Here is a 23,785-nt window from a genome sequence, read left to right as displayed (position 1 = left end):
AAACTTAAAATCTGTGAAAATAGCCCATCAAAAAGAAATGCCTTCGCTTATGGATAATTTACCTGGAAAGCCCCTTTTATTTAATCTGAAAGGTAATATAAAATTATATAATTGTATAAAATTTTTTTTAGGAAATCAAGCTAGCAAAGCCACGTAAAGCTTATCTACACTGTAAAACATGAAAGGAACTTCTCCAAGCACAAGCTGGTATGAACTCCAAGTTAGCTGTAGTCTAACAGATAAAGCTTCAAGTGCATAAAACACATAACAAATCACTAAGGAGTTGATGGTGCACATAAATAACTAAAAAGAAACACAACTGAAAACAGGAAACAAAACATACAGAACATATTAAGACAAGGTTTTGTACAAATAAAACAAATCTGCAACTGAGGAAAGTGTACAATAATTTTAGGCAAGTGAATTTTCTTCATATAATGTATCAGTTTTTCCTACATTTTCTGAATATAGAAATAAACATGGTCACACTTTAGTTGAAGAACAATGTCAGTAAATAAGAAAAGGAAGGAAACAGTTCGTTAAGTGCAGTACTGGTATCATATGTTGTATAATGATCACAGCTCATGTATATTTTGACATCTTAACCTTTGCAGTATGAGCACATAAAAGCAATACAAAAAACATACAATGAAACTGGTTGCAATAACTATACAGTAATAATAATTTCTAAAATTATTGTATTGTCCTCTGTAATATTAAGACTCCATATGTACAGTACACTGAAATCTACATGGGGCAGTTTTTCTAATGGGATCATTGAACGCTGGGCTCTCCTTAAAAACTTCCAACTTGAAAACTTTACAACTCGCATTAACTTTCATATTCTAATAGATATACACTTTGGATCTTTGAATGTGAGTTAAGCTCCTATATGGCATGCATGTCCAAAACTAATTTGGAGTAAAATTCACTGTACATGTATCTGATTTCTTGTTAGAATCTCTTCTTGCCAATGACAAAACATTACTTCAATGAGGGTTATTAGATTTCATAAAAGAATGACAAGACTGCTTAAGCAACTACAACCCAAATGGGTAATCTCATAAATTTACTGTTTTGCATCTATGTTTAAGATAAAGTATATCTGGATGGACATGCTCTAGCAACTTTAAACTATAACCCATCATTTATGCTGTTTTAGCAAAGCTATTAATTACAACAGCTGCTACTAATTAACATTATTCTACTCTATGTACTCCCTTGTGACTCCAATAAATGGGTTTTTGTGATAATCTTGAAAACTTAATTCAGAATATCAACATGCCTTCTCTTCTTCATCAACAGAAAATTTACTGAGAGAAAGAGATGGGAACAGGTGTGCCCTATATGAAGTGAGGCCACTGACTAACTAAAGGAAAGGTAGCAAAAGCAAGCAGAAGAGAATCAGATGGAACATGAAACAGAAAAAACTGAGATGAGGAAAGAGATACTGATGGTATTCATGTAATAATGATGGTGGTGCTTGTAGTGATCGTAGTATAGTTGTAGGGTAGTAACAGAAGTATAGCAGAAATAGAGGAAGTAATAGTAGTCCCTACCCTGCAACTGTCGGTTGATTATGGCGGTTATGCTCCCTGATTCTTCCCCTTTCTTGACGACCAGCAACGGCTTTGTCTCGCTGTCATCGGCAAGGTTGGCTACACAGTGGCCATTGCTCATCCCTGACAGACTCTCGTTGACCTGAGGACCAATAAGGTTAGGTCAGGTCACATGGATGTCTTAGGAGGGATACTGGATGGGTGGGGGTCAGGCCCAGTGATCTCATATCTTATTATTAAGTATTTCAGTTTAATATTATCATAATTATCAGTGTGAAAAAGAGGAAATATATTTAATATGGATGATGTTTCAACCATCCTGTTTTGTATATTCAATGATTACTAATTACAGAAAGTAGGTTACTACAATATTACTAAGTGTGACCAAACATCTACCAGTTGGATCTAAATGTTGTGGTTGTGTGGGATATTCAATACTCAAAATGCACGATTTTTTTTCAGGAAAACAAAAAAATTATCGCACATCCATAACACAAAATACAGGTAAACTAAATAACACTCAAGGAACCAAACATGGTGCAATAAATCAATGAGCTACAATTAGAGGTCATACATAGCAAACACTACTAAAGAGGAGCAAGTATAGTATAGGAAGAGGAGGAGGAGGATAGGAAAGATTGGGAAAAGGCAAGGTATTAAGTTGCCATGGGCAATTAACTGTACATTACCATTCTAAATGGCATCTCAGGCAGCTTCAAACACACACAAAACACACACACACACACACACACACACACACACACATGAACAAGTGCACACTGAGGCTGCAAACTCTTTCTAGTTTATATCCTGGCTAATGGTGACTGCTAGCATTAATCAATATCTGTATTAACAAATTTTAAAAACTGTAAACTAATCTTTTACATCATAAGAATAACTATTACATAAATATCTAACAAAGAAAAATTGACATTGTACAAATTAATAACACAATATCAACCAGGCAAAAGAAATACTACTACTGTATATTGTTCTTAATACTTGACTGTTTCATCATTAACCAGTAACAAAGCATTTTAAAAAAATAAATTTTCAAACAACCCAAATATCCAAAAACACATATGGTTGTAAACTAATAAAGACTAGTATCATATTCAATACAAGAATCACTAAAAATGCTCAAAACAGCCTAAGCTTACTGAATGAATGTGACAAAAAATCAATAGGGTATTGATAACAAACACTTGCTTATCTACATTAACTTTGGTTTTGCATTTCCAAAACTCACACCAAATCAGGGTACATGGTGAGTCCACGTGCCTAAATGGTAGATAACTAAAGGTGAATGGGCTTACAAACAGCAGATTCCTGCAGAGTATATATATTCTTTTTGACAGGGAAGGCATTATAGTAATACTGTAACAACAACTGTGTATTTAGGACTGGTGTGGAGTAAAAAAAAAAATGTGAGGACATAAGAGTGGGTCATTATATCTCTCCCTTGTCACAGACAGAGAGAAAACAGAACAACTCCACTTAAGCGACACAGCTGCCGACCTGCTGTAAAGTCCTGATGATCTGCAGGATGGCAGCAGGCTGCAAGATGAGCATGACAAAGAAAAGTCAAATCTCAATCTGCTGCTTAACCACTTTCATAGGAACAATGTATTAGAAATGGCTACTATCTCCTGTGATGATGACAATATGTGTAAGTACAGTACTGTAATAAAAATACTAAGGAATGAAAGGTTTGTCATGAAATTCAAGTGGTAGCAACAGCTGCAAAAAGCCTCCAAGCATAATCAATGAGATGCAAATTAAGGGAAAGATAAAGAGAATAAGGTACAAACAAAACATTTCATTTGAATGCACCCGGAAGTGCACATTGCCATAACATTAGGTTAGCTACTTGATTTGCATTTGTACTCAAAACATTCCACCCTAAAGCAGCTAGTTTTATTGGCAGCACAAAAGAGCAAATTTTGCATTAAGATCTGGTGGTTGTAGATGATGACACTGTAATCAAGTCAGAATTTTCTCTTCTGTGATATTTTCTCACCATCATACTGGTGCATCATAGTGGTGTAGAGTAGCAGCAATCAGCAGCTATATCATATTTTGATGTTAGTGGTTAGCCAAAGCATTAGTCACTTTCCATTTCAATTAGGCACTACTTAGTAAAAGCCAAACCCAAAATCCTGTTCCCTTTCACCTACACTTCACCACTAAAATCATATTTTACTTTTATAAAATTAAATATGATCAGTGCATAACCTTTAGGAAATGGAATACTGTATACTGGATTTCAAGGCAGATCTTGCTGCTATCTTTAAAAATAATACTATACAGTGCTTCAAAGTGCTGAAGTGTATAAGGTGAAAGTTATGAGAGAGAGAGAGAGAGAGAGAGAGAGAGAGAGAGAGAGAGAGAGAGAGAGAGAGAGAGAGAGAGAGAGAGAGAGAGAGAGAGAGAGAATATACAGCACTTCAGTTATTCATGCTGCGTTTGGAAAGAGAGAGAGACACAAAGATAAAGAAAACGTGTCTTTGCTGAAGATCAGCTAAGGACTGGTCAGGCTACATGCCTCCGAGTCCACCTCCACTTCCACCTCGCTTGGTGTCCTGCCAACGGCCTCCGGGAACTGTCAATGAACAGCAATAACATGTACTGTTGCCAAAATAGTATGAAAGCTAAACCGTAAACCTAAAGAATGAAATTTTAACATCTAAGCTTAACATTTCATGACACTAGGTCTGAAGCACTTACACCATCATCATCTGTATACAGTCACAAGTAATATCTGGAATTAAACTATTCATTCTACTGTACTGGAGAAAAGGTAGAGATATTAGAAAAGAAATCAACAATTCAATTAAAGAATAGCATAGCAATTATATATTAGATGAAAAAGAATTCTGAAGAGCAGTGAATATACATTTGAATATAGTAACAGAATTCTGCTAATGCCTGAATAAATATATATACTTGTAGATGTACCACACAGAAACATACACATAAAAAAAATATATATATATATATATACTGTATATATATATACACAGTACTGTATACTGTATATATATAATTACAGTATGAGCATGTGTGTGTGTGTGTGTATGTGAGTTTTATTAAAATTTTACATGCAGATACATTTTGATATACATTTTTTTATCTCCACACCTCCTTGTACCTATTTCAAGAGATTCATAGTTGTGAAAGAAAAATGACATTGACTTCCACTGGTGATCTCCAATCGAAAGACAAAGCTCAAGACTTTCTTATACTAAGGACATTTAAAACAGGTTTGTTTATTCTTTCACATTGTGTAAGAACTATAAAGCAGCCCTCAATAACAAATTCAACATTCATTACTAAATATCAATATGTTTTAGGTGATATCATTATTAATAGTCTATTAGACCAATCATCAGCATAGAAAAACTTCACATATATTTGTAATACAATTATCATAAAACAGTTTTTTAAATCATACAAAACTAATATGAAGCAATAAAAACAAAAAATTCACCATTAAAATTCTGGTATTTAACAAAAATTTCATGTATAAAACTACATGTCTGCGAAAGAATACATAAAACAACTTTTATACAGATGGCTTAAAGGTGACTCCACTGACGTCTTGTGTTAAGAATTAACTACAATATCTCAAATAACTTTATCAAGAGACACATACTGAAGAGACTAGTTCAAATTATGGAATATAACATGTTACATTTGCATGATTAAAAAGTAAGACAGATGTTTACTATCAACTGCAGTCCCTTCTTTACTTTATATATTTGTTCTTTGGTAACAGCAAGAACCATTTTCATACAACTTGTAATGCTTTAAATGATAAAATATCCTTGCTTAAAACTAATACCTTTATCCTCATCTAACAATGACAAGCTACAAAACAAAGTACAGTAACATGAGGAATACAGTATTTTACTTAATTAATGCAACAATGATAAAAAAATGACTACAGTAGTGTAATATGATGATAAAATCCAAAGGCTTGATTAAATTTAAATGAAACCTATATCTATACATAAAAGCTCAAAGTATGTTACCTAAAACCTACTTCACAGGATATGACCCAACATCATGCAGCTTCATATCCAAATAGGTTAAATAAAAGACAGCACCTTGTTTCCTTAGATACATGTTTATAACCTTGATTTTTATTAGGGTTATAAACATGCGCCCGATAATGATAACTATATTACTAGACATACAAAATCACTTGGATGGTAAAATGCAATGGATCTTGAATTTATTCCTTTAATGATGAATAAATCTTCCCTGGTTTGCAAAATGCTTTTAAACTCAGACAAGATCAGGAAATTTTAATAAATTAGAAGAAAAAATTCATATGATTAAATATAATGTATGAATCATCAATAATTATGATAAAAGCTGTATTAACAAATGTATTATAGGGATGGACAGCTTCATGAGTTATAATCCTGTACTGTTTTACCAAAGTACTTTGAATTGCTTCAATAAGGAGTCCAAAAGTATTATTGTAAGTTTTGTGAATCAAATGTATTTTCACAAACTATGTGAATAAGTAGCACTGTCTTTCAAGACATTTTTTAATATTTCTAAAACAAAATAACCCACGTACATTCTGTTGTATAGCTTAGGTTTTTTGTTAAGTTTAATCATTCATACTACATTTTATTTGTTATCTTGACAATATACTGATAATTTAGCATTGAAATTAAAATATACAGCAATTTTATAAAAAAAAATTCACAATCTTTGCTATAGCTGAGTACATTTTACAAGAGACTTTGAATTAAAAAAAAAATAAAATTTATTGCATGTGCTATCATCACCTTTAGGAGGCAGCTCTACATCATGCATAAGTGCTTAAGCATGAATTGTGAGTATTCTAGCAGTAGAGAGAAATATAGGATCAAATATTCTAAGAAAAGGGTATAGCCAGTATCATAATTAAATAGGCCTATAGTACAGTCTATACCAAGACTGTGGGAAAAGATGGACAGTTGCCTTACAGATGCTGAAAAATACATTATTTTAAAAATCTCCCTCTCAAGGGGACTAAGAGTTCAGTGTCTTGCAATGAATATGTTTTCTTATGGAAATAAATCGTTTAAAAAATGTGAACAGCAGTATGGAAGGACATGAAAGTTACAACTAAACTCCCAATGCTAATGGCAGGGGCTGGCACATGAATGGGAGGATGAACAGATGAGGAACAAAAAAGTTTATTAAAGGGACAAGGGAGAAAGATTTGGACATCTAGACCAAATGGGCAGAGCAAAAATGCAGGATACTCTTTTGACCCACTGGAATAAACTGAAGGGAAGGTTTAGTTTAAAGTATAGAATCTTACAAATTGCCCTCGTGATAACCATCCTACTTTCAGGATTACTCAAGCAACTTCCATTTCTGCCAAAAATGTTACTGGGATTTCATGTTTCCCAATATATAGTACCACTGAAAGAATGGCCATGACTTAGCATTTTTTTTTTTACTGAAGTATGCTGTCTCTCTGCAGGGGTCATTTAAAAAAAATATAAGCTTACAAAATGGCCATCCTGTGAGTTAAACCTAGTGTTTCTAACTACAAATTAACCAACTCACAAAACAGAAGCCTGGGAAGTTTATGAAAAGTGGATACTAATGGTGGTATTGCCACAAACCAGGTGAGGGATAGGCTATGTTTAATGGATCAGACTGGAGACTGAAGTAAATTAAACATCACCTACCACTCCAGGATGTTAAAATCCTCAGTCTGGTTTGTATTTCTCAAATGACAGTGTACATTACTTTGATTGATAGGTCAACTATACCTAATTATTTTTCCAGGGAAGCTGACTGAAAGTGCCAAAAAATCCTCTTTAACTCTGAGAGATGTTATGTAGACTAGTAGTAAGTGTTACGATTACATCATATTAACTTGACTCCAAAAACTGTTCTATAATATTCCTGGTAGCATGCAAGTTTGATTATTTACTATCTGACATATGACTCAATCCCTTACTTATCCTTTTAAGTCGTTTACTGAATTTTGGTTTCTGGTCATCACATATCCACATTCCAGTTTCACAGAAAAGTAAAGTACGTAACGAAAAAAAAAAAATGGTAAAATTTACATATTTTAAATCATTCCCCTAAACTGCAGATCAGTTATAAGTTTTATACAGATCAGTTAAAAGTTTACATCCTTAACATGTCTTTACTGTTCAGTATCAATGCAAACATAACACAGGGATTAAGCCCTCTAAACAGCCATAATGGAGTATAAAGTTAAAAATGACGGCCGCAATTACTAGCTTCAGAGGAATCTTCCTCTTCTTAACTACAGTTACAAGATACAGGATTCCTACAAGATGAGGCTGAGGGCAGCTTTTTAGTTCATATTTACCAGATAAAGAAGATTGAATGAAATGAGAGGAAGAAGGTAAAGGCAAGGAAAGTGATTCCAGAACTTCATCTCCCTGAAAAGAAAAGGAAACTAATAATACCATATATAAATAATGCATAGGACACTATGGTGAAGTTTGGTGATTTGTGTTGCATTTTTGCAGATAGAGAACTGAAGCCAGGACACAGTTTAAAGTCTCTCATTTATCTGGATCTCAAGTTGAAATGGTCTGATTTACAAACCATTCTTTGCAACAGACAAAAGCTCGTACTTATTCAATGGGTAAAAGGAATATATAAAGAAGAAAACTGTAACAAGTTGTAACTGGAGGCATTATAACTCAATCCCTGATTTTAGGTGTTCAGTACAGCACTTAAGCTCTGTGTCAAAGCCACTTAGGGTTATCATGGCATGCCTATTCCTAGTTACAGATTTGTTACTTCAAAAGTGTAAATCACTGGAAATTAATGGAAAGCCAGTGCAAAATAAGAAACAATCACAAACAGATCAACGTCCAGCAATGATATATCTACAGATCTAAAATCATGTCAACAGACTATAACTTAACCATAAAATCCTAGGGCCACTCCAAAAATTCATCCAGAATAATCTAAAAACTGATTTACATGAGCCATACACATAATTAAGCATATATTCATCACCTGTACCATAGTTTATATATAAAAAAAAAAACACAAACAGGCTGTCTTAAAAATATAGAAAAATAAACATTCTTAAAACTAAAATTAGCATTCTTTTTGATAAGTAAATAAGTTACAAGTACTATTAATGAAAATATTATAAATATAATTAAAGTCAGACATGAAATCCTGAAGTAATGCTCAATATGTACAACAGCTGACTACAGTACTGACATAATTTAAAATTTAGTACTTGATTAGTTTTTCACTAAAATCTATATACAGTGTACAGTATTATATGTTAAGAGATACTGATACCTATAATATTACAGTACCTGTATTGATAAACAGATCAAATCTGCCTGTCTTAATGATGCAGAATGAAGTAGCCAAAATTATTCAAGATTTAAAATGGCCACAAAAATACACATTTTAAATAATTATGTGCACTCTTCCAATACAAAACCATTACTTCAACATATCCTATTTGTGAGTCATGCACAAATCCCAGACATGTCAGTCCAACTGTAGAAATTGTAGAAGGAAAAAATACGTAGACCAGGTGGCTCTGGTAGGTTAGTACTTGTTCCTACAGTCCCTCAGCACCTCTTTAAATTAACTTTCCCTCAGCACCTCCTTAAATTAACTTGATCATACTATGTGTGTACAGTACTAAAAATCAGATTTGATGACCCCCTGAATTTAAGCATCTGAGAGCAGAAATATTAATGGTGAAAGGAAGCTGAAGATGTCTTTATTTCTTGAATACAGGTGCCATGGCACTATTGACAAGTACCATGAGACCTCTCTTCTCATTGCTTTGAGGCACTCTTAATCTGAACTTGTCAGGCTGCTACTGAAAGAGTGGATCAAGAAAAAGCTGTAATGGACTAAAATGATGATAAAGGTACCTGAATCTTAAAAGAAACACCAAATCATTTAAGTCTTATAGGCATACTGCATCTGCAATTGACCAATTAAACTATATGCGGATGCACATAAGGGAAGAAAGACGAAGGTCATGAACTTCTGATACAAACAGTCTAAGTGAAAAAATTAAAGAGCTTACTGTTGAACACACAAGGAATTAGTTAAAAACATAAATAAGTATCAGAAAAAAATACCATATAAAAACCAAATATGGTGTTAGTTACAAAAACTGATCAGAATACCTCTGCTAGATGGAAACGGTTGCATTTATGAAAGGAAATTCATTACAAAATTGTTACCGAATCAATAAATATAATAAAAGAAACTGAAATACTCAGCCCTTGTGAATAACAGCAAAAAGAACTTAGTGTCTTCAAAATTACCTCAGGACCAGAGAAATAAACTGCCAGTGCTATACAAAAAACTAAGCTGAGGTTTACTGGAAAATTTATCAGTGTAATTTTCATCAGCACTAACAAAAAACCCATCAGTGTAATTAATTTTATCAGCAGCACTAACAAAAAATGTGAGAAGAATGAGATGAAAAACTAAAAAATGAAAATGAATATGATACTGCTATCCTGAACAGTTCCAAAGGTCTGAGAATCTCTGGGAGCTGTTGATCAGTTAAAAAGATGCAGATAGCAGATAGAGTAACTAAGATAAACAACACAGACCTATGGAGCAAGAGGCACATGCACTTTACTTGCCTTAGTCACCTAATCACCCTGTGTGTAAAACACAGAATGCTATGGTAAAGAATGGATTTGTGATGAAGCGAACTAAGATTTACAAAAACACACTAAAATTAACTAAAAAATGCTACTATAATTTTCTGTGGTAAATTGCAATTTTGCTACTAAAACCACAGATTACTTATGGTGAGACTTTACTCAGGTGCAATATTAGGATGGCTGCCAAAAATATAAACCATCACTGGTTATAATACTAATTTGAATTTTCACAGATGGGTTTCAGATATTTTTGCACCTAAAACCTGTAATAAAAATCTATCCATTCATGCTAGTCATAAGCTTGATAAAAGAGAAGGACTGAGTACTGGGCTACAGGCCCTACCTTGTACGTCACTCACAGCTATAAAGACAGACCTAATGTTCATCTTATGGGGAATCTATTGTACCAATAGAATCCTCTAAAACTGGTTTCTTGTGGAATGATTTTAGTCCTTGTAAGTCAGGTTATGCATGAACACTGATAAAAGAATTATTTATATTAATTTGATACGAAGCACTGTAGCAAATCAGCTGGTTAGAAAACCAAATACTACATGCATATCTGATAAATTTTCACTATTCTGTAGCAGTATATGTACAGATGATGGGAAGTGGTTGTCTCTTTCAATACAAAATGAAAGGGTGGCTTATATCAGAGAATGAAGCAAATGGTTGAAATGATCAATTATAGCAACAATCCTTAACTTAAGATAATTAAAATAAAGACAAATAGTTTGCGAAAATATCTGACAGTAAACAAAATACCCAAGCATTATAACTCTAGAATGATATTAATCATAAAAGGTGATGTGAATGCAAAAATAAAAAAGAAGTTGATGTATATGGCCTAGCAACAGGAATGCATTGCTTACATACGCAATGTAATGGAAACCCAAGACTGACAATTTGCAAACATGTATAACATGGTTATATGAAGGATTACAGTATATGTCCAAGATAAATGATCCACAAGGAAATATGGAATTCACAAGATGGTAGAACAAAGAACCCAAGAGATCATACACTCATAATTGAAAATTGTACATGACCTGTATGTAAGCCCAAGACATTGAAGTCACTATGCAAAATCATCCACTTCATTAGCGGACTATCTCTGCCAATCTGAAGTCCTGATCTTGTGGATTAAACTCGTACTTCACCTGTGATCAATCCATCACATAAAAAGTTGAATCCCCTTCACCCATAGAAGTCACATTAAAGTTTAGTCTTTACCTTCACTGGTATTGACACTAAAGTGCCTTTAGACCTTGACCTCAGAAAGCTTTACAGGGCTGAGCAAACTGACAGATAGATAGGCATATTACTTGATGCCTCCAGACAGTAAACTGTGGACATAAAAAGATCTTATATTTTATATACAAAAAAACAAAGTTAAGATTGTGATGAGAGTCAAGGAAAATATAAAAAGACATTAAAGGATTAGGAAATTCTAATTAGTTTTGCAAAGGGAGTAGAATATTAAGACAAGATTGGGAAAACAATTGATAGGAGAGTTAGGGAACATAGCAATACAGTACCTAGGGATTACTGTACTAAGGTACGGAACTGGCACCAAGCAAGAAGCAAGACCATAAAATAACGAATGAATTGTCAGTTCGGAGAACACAAAAAAGCACTCTTGTGAGGTTCTGAAGGAAGAGGAACTTCATAAGTCAATTCCTAAGCACCACTGAAGGAAGTGCATGAAAATGTAGAGGAGCCCAGGGGTTTTACAATTAACAAAACATGCACTGGATAACAAACTACGTCTACTGCTGAACTGAGAAGTGGCATCAAAATACAACATCTAGCCTGTATAAATGGCACAGAGTCCATAGAAGATGCTAGATGTAATAAATATCAGTAACAACAAGATATAACCAACTCAATCAAGTCCTAAAGTATCATTATCAAACCCTGGCAAGCTTTCAGCTGAGCAACATCATTACTCTTAAACTTGACTAAAGATATTAACCAATGTGCAACAAACTAAAAGCATGTAAAGAAAAAGTACCAGGATATTCCCAATGTGGTATCAAAAGTAGAAAATGAACTATGGATCAGAAAACTATTGGAAAAATACTGAGACTTAAGTATAACAAAATTGTAGCAGATCTTTAACACTTCAAAAGGGCCTTTGACAGTATTCATGAACCCTCCTTACAAAGTATAATGTAATAACTTGGTACCCCAAAAAATGTCTTACTAAGAAGTCTGCATATAAAAACCAGACTGGAAAAAGCAGGACTGAATGCTCTGATATAAACACTGAACTGACAAAAGGATGTCTAATTCTCCTAATATTCAAAATGGTTGAAAAGTAATGTGAAGCATCAAATGGGTTCAAGATGGTGTTCAATTCAGCAAAAGATTTGATAAATTCAGCAAAAGATTTGATAAAATCTTGACTTATAGATAGCATATACAAAAAGGGGTAATCAATACAAAATGCTAAATTCCTTTGCCAACTATTTAACGAAGCAACAATTAGAACAGGAAAAACTAAATTAATGTGTCAATAAAAGAAACAGAATGAAAAATGTAACAGAATGTACAGACAAAATTTTAGAATAAATTTCAATATCTAGAGTGAATGCTGAACAACCAAAAAATTAAAACATTTACAAAGCAAGATGACATGGCACTTTGCACAGCAGGTCTGAGGACTTTGGTTACAAGGTCACCATCGTCTGTGAGGAAATGAAATGTGGCACTTGAGATGATCCAGCTACCATAAACAGAGGCCCAAATAATCTTCTTAATTAAGCAAAACATAACTGAAAGAAAGGGATGCTAAGCATACTTACATACTAATAGCCATAACAATTAATATAGCCTATAATGCAAGCACTATTATGGTAGTAATGTGTAAAATAAATGATAATGGTGTAGTTTACAAGTTTAACAGCATGAGAGGAAACATATCATGTTTAGTACTTCACCAAAATAAAAAAATGACCAATGTCAGACTACTAATAGCATTCAGTAATTTTAAATCAAGATGTAAAATCATATATGAAATCTCGGTCAAAGAACTCTTAACTATGATATGGCACAATAACCAAGGTAATGACAGTGTGCAGTACTGATATTTTGTCAGATGTCAATATTTTTGCCCATATTTTGGAAAATAAGCAAAATTTTTTTTCATTTCAGTGACCTCCCTATACTGGGATGCAATATAAGGCCCTTAGGAATACAAAATAAAATAAACTTGTAAAGTTATAAGATACGGTAGAACAAGAAGTCACTTCAGGAAACTGATGTCCTTCATCAGAGAAAAAACACACTATCACTGATTAAAATCAGCTTGCTTAATTACAAATATCTACTATTTACAGCATCTAGTGAACTACAGTATATACAAACTTGGTTTATGCTTTATGATTACAACTGTGTACGAGTGGAACAATCACAGAAGATGTCATTATTGTCACAATTTAAAAAACCAGGTACTGTACAATTATTACAAAGGTAAATATAATTAACAGAAACTTGGAGATAAAGGCACACTGTATGATACATATGAACATCTATAATACTTACACTGTAAAAAATAATAAAATTCCCGATATAAAACAAGAGTTTGGAAACTAAATCTACTGTTTTTTTACTATATTAACTAATTAACAAATCACCTATGCATAACATTGATGATATACAAATACTGTTTCACCTTTATCAATCCAAACACTATAGATAAAAGTACTGTACCAAGATATAGAACAGAGATTTATTTTCTGATAACCAAAAAAGGAAATAACATTGCAGTATCACGTTATTGTAAGCTTTAAAATGCGCAGACAATATATGGCATAGGGGAAAAGCCATGGACACATTTGGGCCAAATTAAAACTTTTTCAAGAAAATCCTCATGCTACATTTCATATACCTGTACAGTATATACAAAATATTACAGAGACCAGTCAGATCTACTAATTCATTAACTTCATGGCCAGTTTACAGTTAAAAAAAACACAACACGGTAGCTTTGGCTTTTAATTTTTTTATGACTCAAGAGCGCCAATAACAAAAAAGATAAAACATTCCAGGAACTAAATAGAAAAAGTCAACCAATGACCTTTACTATTGACAAAATATGCTAGAGTCAGAGATGAAGAATCACGCCCTTAAAAACTATCATTGTTTCTGAAGCTTTCCTTACAAAGATAGGTTTTGAGTTTTGATATACTATAACTATAAAATTTATATTGTTGCATACACTAAACACCAAGTTAAAAAGTTTTATATAAAAAATTAAATTTGTCTATCAGAATCACCATCATGAAAAGGCTTCAGTTTCTCATTCCCATGGTATTTAAATCTACAGAGTTGCCGAACGAGGATACTGCAACTCATACACCACTAAACACATATAAATATATAAATACTACATCTATATCGCAAATGGGTGGTCAAAGTTACTGTTTATCACTGTTTCTAAACCAGAGGCCCAGGTTCAAATCCTGGCCTGTGCAGAAGTACTTTTCATTTATAATTCCCTTTGGCTGTAATTTATTTTCAAGTTATAGTGAATTCAATGTTAAGTGATATTTGTGAATATAAAAAAGTAATAGTACATAAGCAAAAAATCATATTTTTAAAAATCAAAATTTATATTGTTTAGCATAATGTAACCATAAATTTATAATATGCTACCCTGTGCATCAGTACAATCCTCAGGCACGCTATAAAGAACACTTCCACCTGGCCAGATGTGCATTTGGGTATCTGAGTGTGTCTGGTGGTATTAGTCATTCCCTGTACTGTACTGTACCGCCTCGACTCACTGCAATAAGGGGGTTGGGCAATTGGCATTTTCTGTAAATCAACAGGTTTATCCTAAAAAGGTAAATTTTGTTTTAAAAGAATCTGATTAGATTTATTACAAACCAACTAACTTGCAATGAAAGGCTGTTTAGAATAGGAGACTTCTTGCAACATTAAGGTTAAATCTTAACCTAACAAGGGTGATGAGGTATGTGAATTTCTGAAGTGTGAATGAACAGGAATTCAGATCTGCATAGTAACAAGTGATCATTAAATGGACTGGAACCTTGTTAGTAAGGTCATAGGTCATACTTTTACGGCTGGGCTGGCTAAAAGTAATGACGGCACAGATGGCAAAACTGCAGAATGGTACACTCAAAGAAATGGAACATTGGGCTATGAGGATGATTCTGAAGGGGGCCTCTCCCCTTCGGGAGCTGATAAAATTTGAACAGCAGCTACAAGTGCTAATGGAGCACATACAAGTTATCAACTAGTGGGTTAAATCCCAGAAATGCAAATATTTGTATGAATCTCTGAAGAAGTAAAACTGGCTTACAGAACTAAAGTCCATACTGCATTTAAAAGCCAGGGAAGTGCATACAATAATTTCAAAAGCTTTTAGGATAGTATTCTCAGAATTTTCAAACTTAGTCATGCCAGTACTTAGGAAAAGTTGAAAAATATCCTTTCAAAAATATTTTGTCTTCCAAAGATATGTCCTCATGGCCCTGACTGGGCAGAAAGAAAGGTAACCATCATTCCCTCCATAAGCTAGCTAGGAGAAATTAAAAAGTGTGGCACCCTGAGATTAGGAGGAAGTTGTCTGTGTTTTTGTAGTACATAAGCTGGCTATCTTGTAAACTCTGTGGTCTCTTTAAACTAATTTATAGTTAATAATGTAAACACAGTTAAGTGTGTAGGGTCATTCTGAGGGGGTATTAGTAGACAAGGCTAAACATAAGAACATGGGCTAGGACTACACAAAACAGCCTACCCTCTACTACTTTCTGGTAACAAAGCAATGGATAAATGCTCTAGCTATTCATGCATGGGAACATAACAGGTGATGTGACATTCCGGGGAAGCACTTGAAGGCTATCTCTCACTCCCATGGAAGAGGAAATTTTGCATTTCTGAGTCCAGTCCCGTGTCAGCCGGTGAAATTCCATTACAGCACGAATTTCTAGGTATAATATGCTAGATATACCAGAGAAAAAGAGCTTTCAGGAAAGCTGGGGTTACTACCCCCAGTCGAGCGTCTTCTAGGAAGACGTCGGTATAAGAAGGGTGAGTGAAATACCACTACCACGGAAACATACTGAAAGATCTCTCCCTATCAAAACCCCCGGAACAGAGCGGTAAGCCGTTACAGCCCCTACACTCGACACCCGCCAGGACGGCGACACCAGCGCCATCTACATTCCATTTTCTAGCACGTGATAACTATCTTGTGATTTTGTGTGCTCGTGCCTTTTTGTGGAATTTTCCCATCTTTCATCATGTCATCGAGCAGCTTTACTATCTCCAAGTTAAGTACTATGTTATAGTGGGGTTTTTCGTTCTTTATTTGGCTGTTTTGGTCTCATTTTATATATATATATTGAGATCTTATTATTATGGCCACGGCGTCCCCGCCAGCCATGTCGACCACGAGGCGACCCCATCAGTTTCCTTCTGTTGGAGTTGTCTCATTGTCGTTATAGTTAATATATATATATTTTGCCCCTGGTTCTCCTCCTGGCGGGTTTCCTGCGGTGGCACCCCCCCCTTTTTTGATAATTTACATAAATTTGGCCTACCGGCCCTTTTGAGGTGATGCCCCGTCCAGGTTCCCCCCCTCCAGGTTGGGTTCCCTTTTATTTTAGTCTGTATTAAGCTATTATTATTTTATTCTTGGCGATAGTGCTCTCAGTTCGTTATTTTTCATCTTTACCTCCTTGTGGTGGCGGCAGCCTTAGATCTAACCGTTGCCTCGGGGTAGGCTACGCACCCTATTGAGCACATTTTTATTTCATGTTTTTGTGTGATGGTTTTTTAGTGGAGTAGGTTATTGCTTCCATCCTCTTGCCCTCGGCGTGAAGTCCATCAGGTTGAGGGAGTTTTAGTTGCTGTTTCCTCGGGGTCGTTTTTTGGTGGGCAGAGTGAGCCCCTTAGTTCTCTTCCTTCCTTTAGGGGAATAGAGTTCTTTGGATGTGTCTCCTCTAGGCTATTCGCCTTCTTGCCCCCTCTTCTCGTTCCCGGTTGGTTCTCGGCACAAAATTTCTCTCCTTGTTTGTTCCTCCTCCTCCGCACTCCTGCCCTTTCCTAGCCTATACTAGGTTAGGTCCCCATTAGGCTGTGCCTAGGCAGGAGTCGGGCATCGAGGCTTGGTCGCTCCCCTTTCCTAGTAGTAGGCCACCCTCCTATCACAGTTCCCAGTTCATTCTTGGAGTGGTGTAGTGCAGTTGAGCGGGTTATAGTTTTCCCCCGTCTCCTGTTTCATAGCCTACCATTCTCCCCTACTCCACCCACTCCCCCCCCCTTCCAGCTTTGCTCTACTCGTGCGGGTGACGCTAGATGGCGTTTTCTCCGAGTTCAGGGACTTCTCTATTTGGTAGAGGGATTTGCTCCTCCCATACAGTCCTCGCATCGCTGTGTTGGGTTAGTGATTCGTTCACTCGTAGCTCGAACGTGTTCGAACACTTTATCCCGCACTCCTCCCGCCCCGTCGGGCTACTCGGCTGGGTTATTATTTTTGCTCCGGTTTATGTTAAAGATACGAGCATCTGGCCCACCTTGTTTCTCTGGCGGGGTAGTAGTGAAGAAGAATTTATTTATTTATATAAGGGGAGCGGATCCCTCCTGTCTCCGGAGAATTTCTATTTACCGTCATTAGTTTATGTTATTACATGATATATGTATTTAAATATAAATATTTTTTGTTATCTTCGGAGTACTCTCCTTAGTTTTATACGTGAGTCCGGTTCTACGCCCGGGGGTTCCGCCGTTAAATTTACAGGCAATCCCCTGGCGAGTTCCTGTTGTCTCATTCCTTCCATCCCCGGAGTATTCTGGGGTCTGGAAGTCTTGCCTGCCACTCTGTGTATTTTGGAGCTTAATGGCCTAGTTTATTAAAAGGTATTTCTTCTCCACTGGAGTATTCCGGCTGCAGTTGAAATTCCGGCCTTACCAGCCTTAGATTGCTTAGAGTGGTAGGTTCATGTTCGTTTTCCACTTACAGACTGTTCGCTGTGAGGAGCCGGGTGTACTGCGTCACTGCAACAACCTTACGGTCACATAGTGTGCCGGACCCACGCTGGGTTGCGCGGTCCGGCTCGACGACCTGGTAGTCTGGCACCCGATGGTTGTGAGGTTTGTTTCGCTTTCATGCGCAACCATCCAGGATGAGTCGGTAAGTGACAATCTTCCTCCGCTTTATGCTCCTCATTTTGAATTTTGTTTATGTGGTTTCCGGACTGTTTTTCACCCTTAGCTAATTGTTGGCTTTCTTTCAGGCGGACGAGTCCTCTAAGAAATCGGCCTTGGAATCTCTCCGGGCCTGGGTGGCTGGGTTTGAAGGAATGTTCCGTCGGGAAGCCCTACGCCTCGACGCCAGGTTGAGGGACCTGCTCCACCTCGCGCACGAGTGGCGCCGCAGTGCCAGAAGATCTTGCCACCCCATCATCCAGCAGATCCGGGATGCGACCCAGCCACCCCAAGTGGATATTCTTTACTCAGAAGTTTCAGAGGACGTCGCCGCCTTGAACTTAGACCTCGAACCCATGGCTATTGAGCAGGACCAGGGGGTAAGTAGCGAGGTAGGTGAGGTTGTTGGGGCGGGCGCCCTTTTCGATTCCCCAGCTTCTTCATTATCTTCCTTTTCAGGTTTTGGAAGTCTTCCTCCTTGGGTGATAGGGCTCCATCAGCTATCTCCAAGTTGAAGTTGAAGACTTCATGGAAGGCGAAGGGCTATAAGTCCTCGTCCTCCAAGAAAGCATCGCTTTCCCCGTCGAAGGCTAAGGTCTCAGCACCTGTAGCCTCCGGGAGCAAGTCTAGTTCCTCCGGCAAAGGCGCGAGTAAGAGGGCAACAAGATCAAGCCCTCCTCGCCAACCTCTTTTTTGACGCGAGACCTTTGCGAAAGAAATGTTCCAAAGGTTCTCCGAGGACTTCAATGACAAGTTTAACCAAATGTCCGAAAAGTTTGCCACGCACGACAATAAGATCTCTGAGAAGTTTGCCGCTTATGACAACATGCTGGTGGGAATAGCCAACCCACCCCAGCCGAACCCCAGTATGTCATTCCCGACACGGCGGAACTCCCGCCTTCGATCTTGGCAACCCTTGGCGTTTCGCCCTCCGGGCCATCCAACATGATGGCAAACTGACCATTGAAGGTCTTGGCACGAGACGGTTGGAGGAGTTGGAGTTCTTCCCGCCGATCTTTTGCCCCGTATCCAGGTTTCGTAAGGTTGACAGAGGAAGCTTGGATATGTTCGGATAAGGTTCCCAGGGAGACTGTCATCATCCCCAGGGACCAAGCTCAGTCGTCTCTCCTGCGCACTCTGACGGAGTGGCAGGCAGACAACACAAAGTTGACTCCTTTCAAGGGCAGCTTTACTATGTTTGCCCTGGGAGACAACTTACCAACTCCCTGTTTGAACAAAGTCGCCCTGGCTACGGCCCGAGCGTGCTTTGACGGTAATCCGTTACCGCAGCTAAGGGAAACAGACCCCACTTCCCTGGTGTTCCCGGGAAGTGATGAGTTCTGGATGGATGCTCCGTCCACCTTCACGGTCGGGAAGTTGGACCCCTCTGTGCTTCCTCACAGTTTAGTGAGGAACTCCCCAAGCTGCCGGAATCTTTGCTAAAGGCGGAGTTTGATGCCCGGACTAAGCTAGCCCGGTCCCTGAACTCCGTCTGCCTCACAGAAGCCACTGCCGTCTCCTGCGCGGACGAGCCCTTTTTCCAGGTCTTAGCTAAGTCCCTGTTAGCTGGCTTTCAGTCTGACCTGTTTGAATTCATCATGGCCAGACTGGAATGTAGGAAGTTCATCTTCGCAAACGCTACTATCCATCACGAGCCTAACAAGCTCGTAAAGAGCTCGATCTGGGGACCTAACCTCTTCCCAGAAGAAGAGGTTACGAACGTCATGACTGAGGCTACAAGGGCCAACCAGAGTCTGCGCTCTCGCTGGGGCATCCCCACCTACAAACGCAAGACCTCTGAATCTGGTGGCCCCCAGACGAGAGGAGGCAAACGTTTTAGGAGACATAAAAGGCCCCACCAGCAGACGGTAGTTCAAGCCGTCCCAGTCTCGGCAGCGGCACAGCCCTCCACTTCAAAAGCTCTCCCCCAACAATATGTGCTGGTCCAACCAGCTCATTCCCTTGAGGGCCGGGGTTACTTTCACGGCCTTAACAGAATCGCAAGGGGGGGAAGAGGCAGGGCCCCTCACAGAGGGAAGGCGAACACCACCCCAAGGGGAAAACCTGGACGTGGTAGAGGGAACAAACCCGCTCCCTCCCACTGAGAAAACACAGGTAGGTGGTCGCCTCTATTGGTTCAGGGACCAATGGACCTTCAGCCCTTGGGCACACAGTATAGTGTCCAAAGGTCTGGGTTGGAGTTGGATCAAGGAACCTCCTCCTCCGAACAGGTTTTACCAGCCACCCTCATCAATCCTACGGGATTATGTGGCAGAATTGCTCAACAAACGAGCAATAAAGAAAGTAAGGCACCTAAAATTTCAAGGCAGGTTATTCACAGTTCCCAAAAAAGACTCAGATCAGCAAAGAGTGATCCTGGATCTGTCGCGTCTAAATCTCTACATAAAATGCGACAAATTTCGCATGCTTACAATAGCTCAGGTACGGACTCTACTTCCGCGTGGAGCCGTCACCACCTCCATCGATCTTTCAGACGCTTACTATCACGCCCCGGTTGCGCCGGAACTTCTCTCAGTTCCTCGGTTTCAGACTCAGGAATCAAGCCTACTCGTTCAAGGTCTGCCCTTCGGCCTAAACATTGCGCCCAGAGTATTCACCAAGCTGGCGGACACGGTAGTTCAACAACTCCGGTCCCGAGGGATATCCCTAGCAGCGTACCTGGACGATTGGATAATTTAGGCACCAACAGTTCTGGAGTGTCAGAAGGCTACGACCATAGTCATCAACTTCCTAGAATCGTTAGGTTTTCAAGTGAACAGACAAAAGTCTCGCCTGACTCCGGAGTCCCGGTTTCAGTGGCTGGGCCTACAGTGGAATTTGTCTGCTCACACGTTATCCCTCCCACCTCCCACGAGGAAGGAGATAGCATCTCTCACCAGAAAATTTCTCAAAAATCAATCGGCATCCCGCCGATCCCAAGAAAGGGTCCTTGGGTCCCTTCAATTTGCCTCAGTGACAGACCTGCTCTTAAAAGCGAAACTCAAAGACATAAACAGAGTGTGGCGGAGTCGAGCCAATGTCAAGCTCAGAGACAAGGTCTCCTCCATCCTCGAATCTTGAAAACAAGACTGCGGCCTTGGACCTCAGTCAAGGGCCTCTCAAAGTCAGTTCCGCTTCAGTTTCCCCCTCCGGCACTAGTTGTCCACACAGACGCTTCCCTAAGCGGCTGGGGGATATTCCCAAAACAAAAGTACAGGGAACGTGGTCCACAATGTTTCAGCAGTTCCATATAAACACCCTGGAAGCTATGGCGGTCTTTCTAACTTTAACGAAAAAAAGCCCCCCCAACCGGATTCATATCAGGTTGGTATTGGACAGCGCAGTGGTAGTTCATTGCATCAACAGGGGCGGCTCCAAATCAGGTCGAGTAAACCAAGTAATGGTTGCTATCTTCTCCCTGGCGAACAAGCACGGCTGGCACCTGTCAGCCACCCACCTAGCATGGGGTACGGAACGTGGTGGCGGATTCCCTGTCCAGAACGACTCCGTTGGAGACGGAGTGGTCCCTGGACACGGAATCTTTCAAATGGATTTGCCGCCAGGTTCCTGGTCTCCAAGTGGATCTGTTCGCGACAGAAAGCAACTTCAAGCTCCCCTGTTATGTGGCCCCCAACCTGGACCCTCAGGCATACGCCACGGACGCAATGACAATAGATTGGAACAAATGGGAGAAAATTTACCTATATCCTCCAAAAAATTTACTGTTGAAAGTATTACACAAACTCAGGACATTCAAAGGTCAACTAGCCCTTGTAGCCCCCTACTGGCCGAAGAGCAATTGGTTCCCTCTTCTTCAGGAACTGGGACTGCGGAGTCTTCGGATTCCCAAGCCCATACTGACCCAGACAGTACAAACCAAGACTGTGTCAGCTTCCTCAAGAATTCAGAATGCCCTAGTTTTATGGACTTTATAAAATTCGCAGCCCAAAAAGGGGCAAACATTGACCCTGTCAACACTATTTCTTGAGTCAGATAAAAGAGATTCTACTCTTAGACAATATGATTCAGCAGTCAAAAAATTAGCCTCCTTCCTAAAAGCATCTGAAGCCAAGATTATGACGACTAATTTAGGAGTCTCTTTCTTTAGATCACTATTTGAAAAAGGCCTTGCTCCGGCCACTATTACCACAGCCAAGTCAGCCCTGAAGAAAGTATTCCTGTACGGCTTTAAAATCGACCTTACAGATTCCTATTTTTCATCCATCCCCAGAGCATGCGCTCGTCTGAGACCCGTATCACGCCCACATTCCGTTACGTGGTTTCTCAATGACGTCCTTAAGTTAGCATCAGAGATAGATAACTTTCAATGCTCTTATCAGGATCTGTTAAGGAAGACCTTATTTCTGATTAGCTTGGCCTCAGGTGCTAGAATCTCAGAGCTGTCAGCTCTCACTAGAGGTGATAATTTTGTGAACTTCCTCCCTTCGGAGAGGTCCTCCTTTCCCCTGATCCTAGATTCTTAGCCAAAAACGAAGACCCACAAGACAGGTGGTCTCCTTGGAAGGTGGTGCCCCTTCCACAAGACCAGTCTTTATGTCCAGTTCATACACTTAAATCTTACCTTTTAAGAACTCCACAGAGTAAGTCGGGTCCTCTTTTTATCAGGGAGAAAGGTGGTACTCTGTCACTGAATGGTATAAGACAACAAAATCTGTATTTTATTAAACAAGCCAACCCAGATTCAGTTCCTAAGGTTCATGATATTCGAGCAGTTGCTACTTCCATTAATTACTTTCATAATATGGATTTCTCAGAGTTGACTAAATATACGGGTTGGAAATCACCTCTAGTGTTTAAACGCCACTATTTAAAATCGCTCGAAGCCCTGAAATTTTCTACCATAGCTGTGGGAAGTGTCATCTCCCCACCTTAACCAATCATATCCTTATCCTCCTTTCCCCCCCCGCCCGCCTGCCTCATTTACTTCTCTGCTTGTCCTCCTGGTTGATCATGCCTCACTGCCTTGCTCCTCATATTGATGTAATTTGTCTCTGTTGACTGGAAACTGTAATCTGACATGTTACGATTGTATTTTCTTGTGGGGTACTGGGCGGTTTTTATTTTGCTCCATGTACCCCAGATATGTGTTTATACACTGTGTGTTTTGCTTACTAATTGGTTGATCTCTTACGTGTTTAGCTTAAGTTTGCGTGTGTAGTTTTGAGATTGTATGTGCCATTTGAAATTGTATACACCATTGTACCTATCCAATTTCGTGTAATATTGTACTTTAGTGATGTTGAGTGGTTTTGGGGAACCCTTCCCCGTCGTGCCGGGGACCTCCCCTTGTCTTTCTAGTCTTAAGTCTTTGATGTGCCTTAGGTTTAGTGTTTTTCTCACATGTAAGAGATTCCCTCATTA

The 23,785-nt window shown here is 38.5% G+C and overlaps 1 protein-coding gene across 17 annotated transcripts in view; it reads right to left on the bottom strand.

Annotated features, from left to right (window-relative positions):
- Nucleotides 1-23,785, bottom strand: part of LOC136839275 (popeye domain-containing protein 3-like) — a 465,954-nt gene that overhangs the window by 36,020 nt on the left and 406,149 nt on the right. For 7 of the 17 annotated variants that reach the window (XM_067105086.1, XM_067105088.1, XM_067105079.1 and 4 more), the window contains one exon: nt 1,560-1,701. The exons of 2 other annotated variants lie outside the window; for them this stretch is intronic. In XM_067105086.1, coding sequence (XP_066961187.1) covers nt 1,560-1,701 — 142 coding nt within the window. Of the gene's footprint in view, nt 1-1,559; nt 1,702-4,104; nt 4,162-7,920; nt 7,994-23,785 lie in introns of all 17 variants that reach the window. 8 more of the 17 variants (XR_010853282.1, XR_010853283.1, XR_010853281.1 and 5 more) reach the window with 2 other exon arrangements.

The sequence above is a fragment of the Macrobrachium rosenbergii genome, chromosome 6 (genome assembly GCF_040412425.1).
Source record: "Macrobrachium rosenbergii isolate ZJJX-2024 chromosome 6, ASM4041242v1, whole genome shotgun sequence".
NCBI lineage: Eukaryota > Metazoa > Arthropoda > Malacostraca > Decapoda > Palaemonidae > Macrobrachium > Macrobrachium rosenbergii.
The sequence above is the reverse complement of the archived record's forward strand: the minus strand, read 5'-3'. Positions and strand labels throughout refer to the sequence as shown.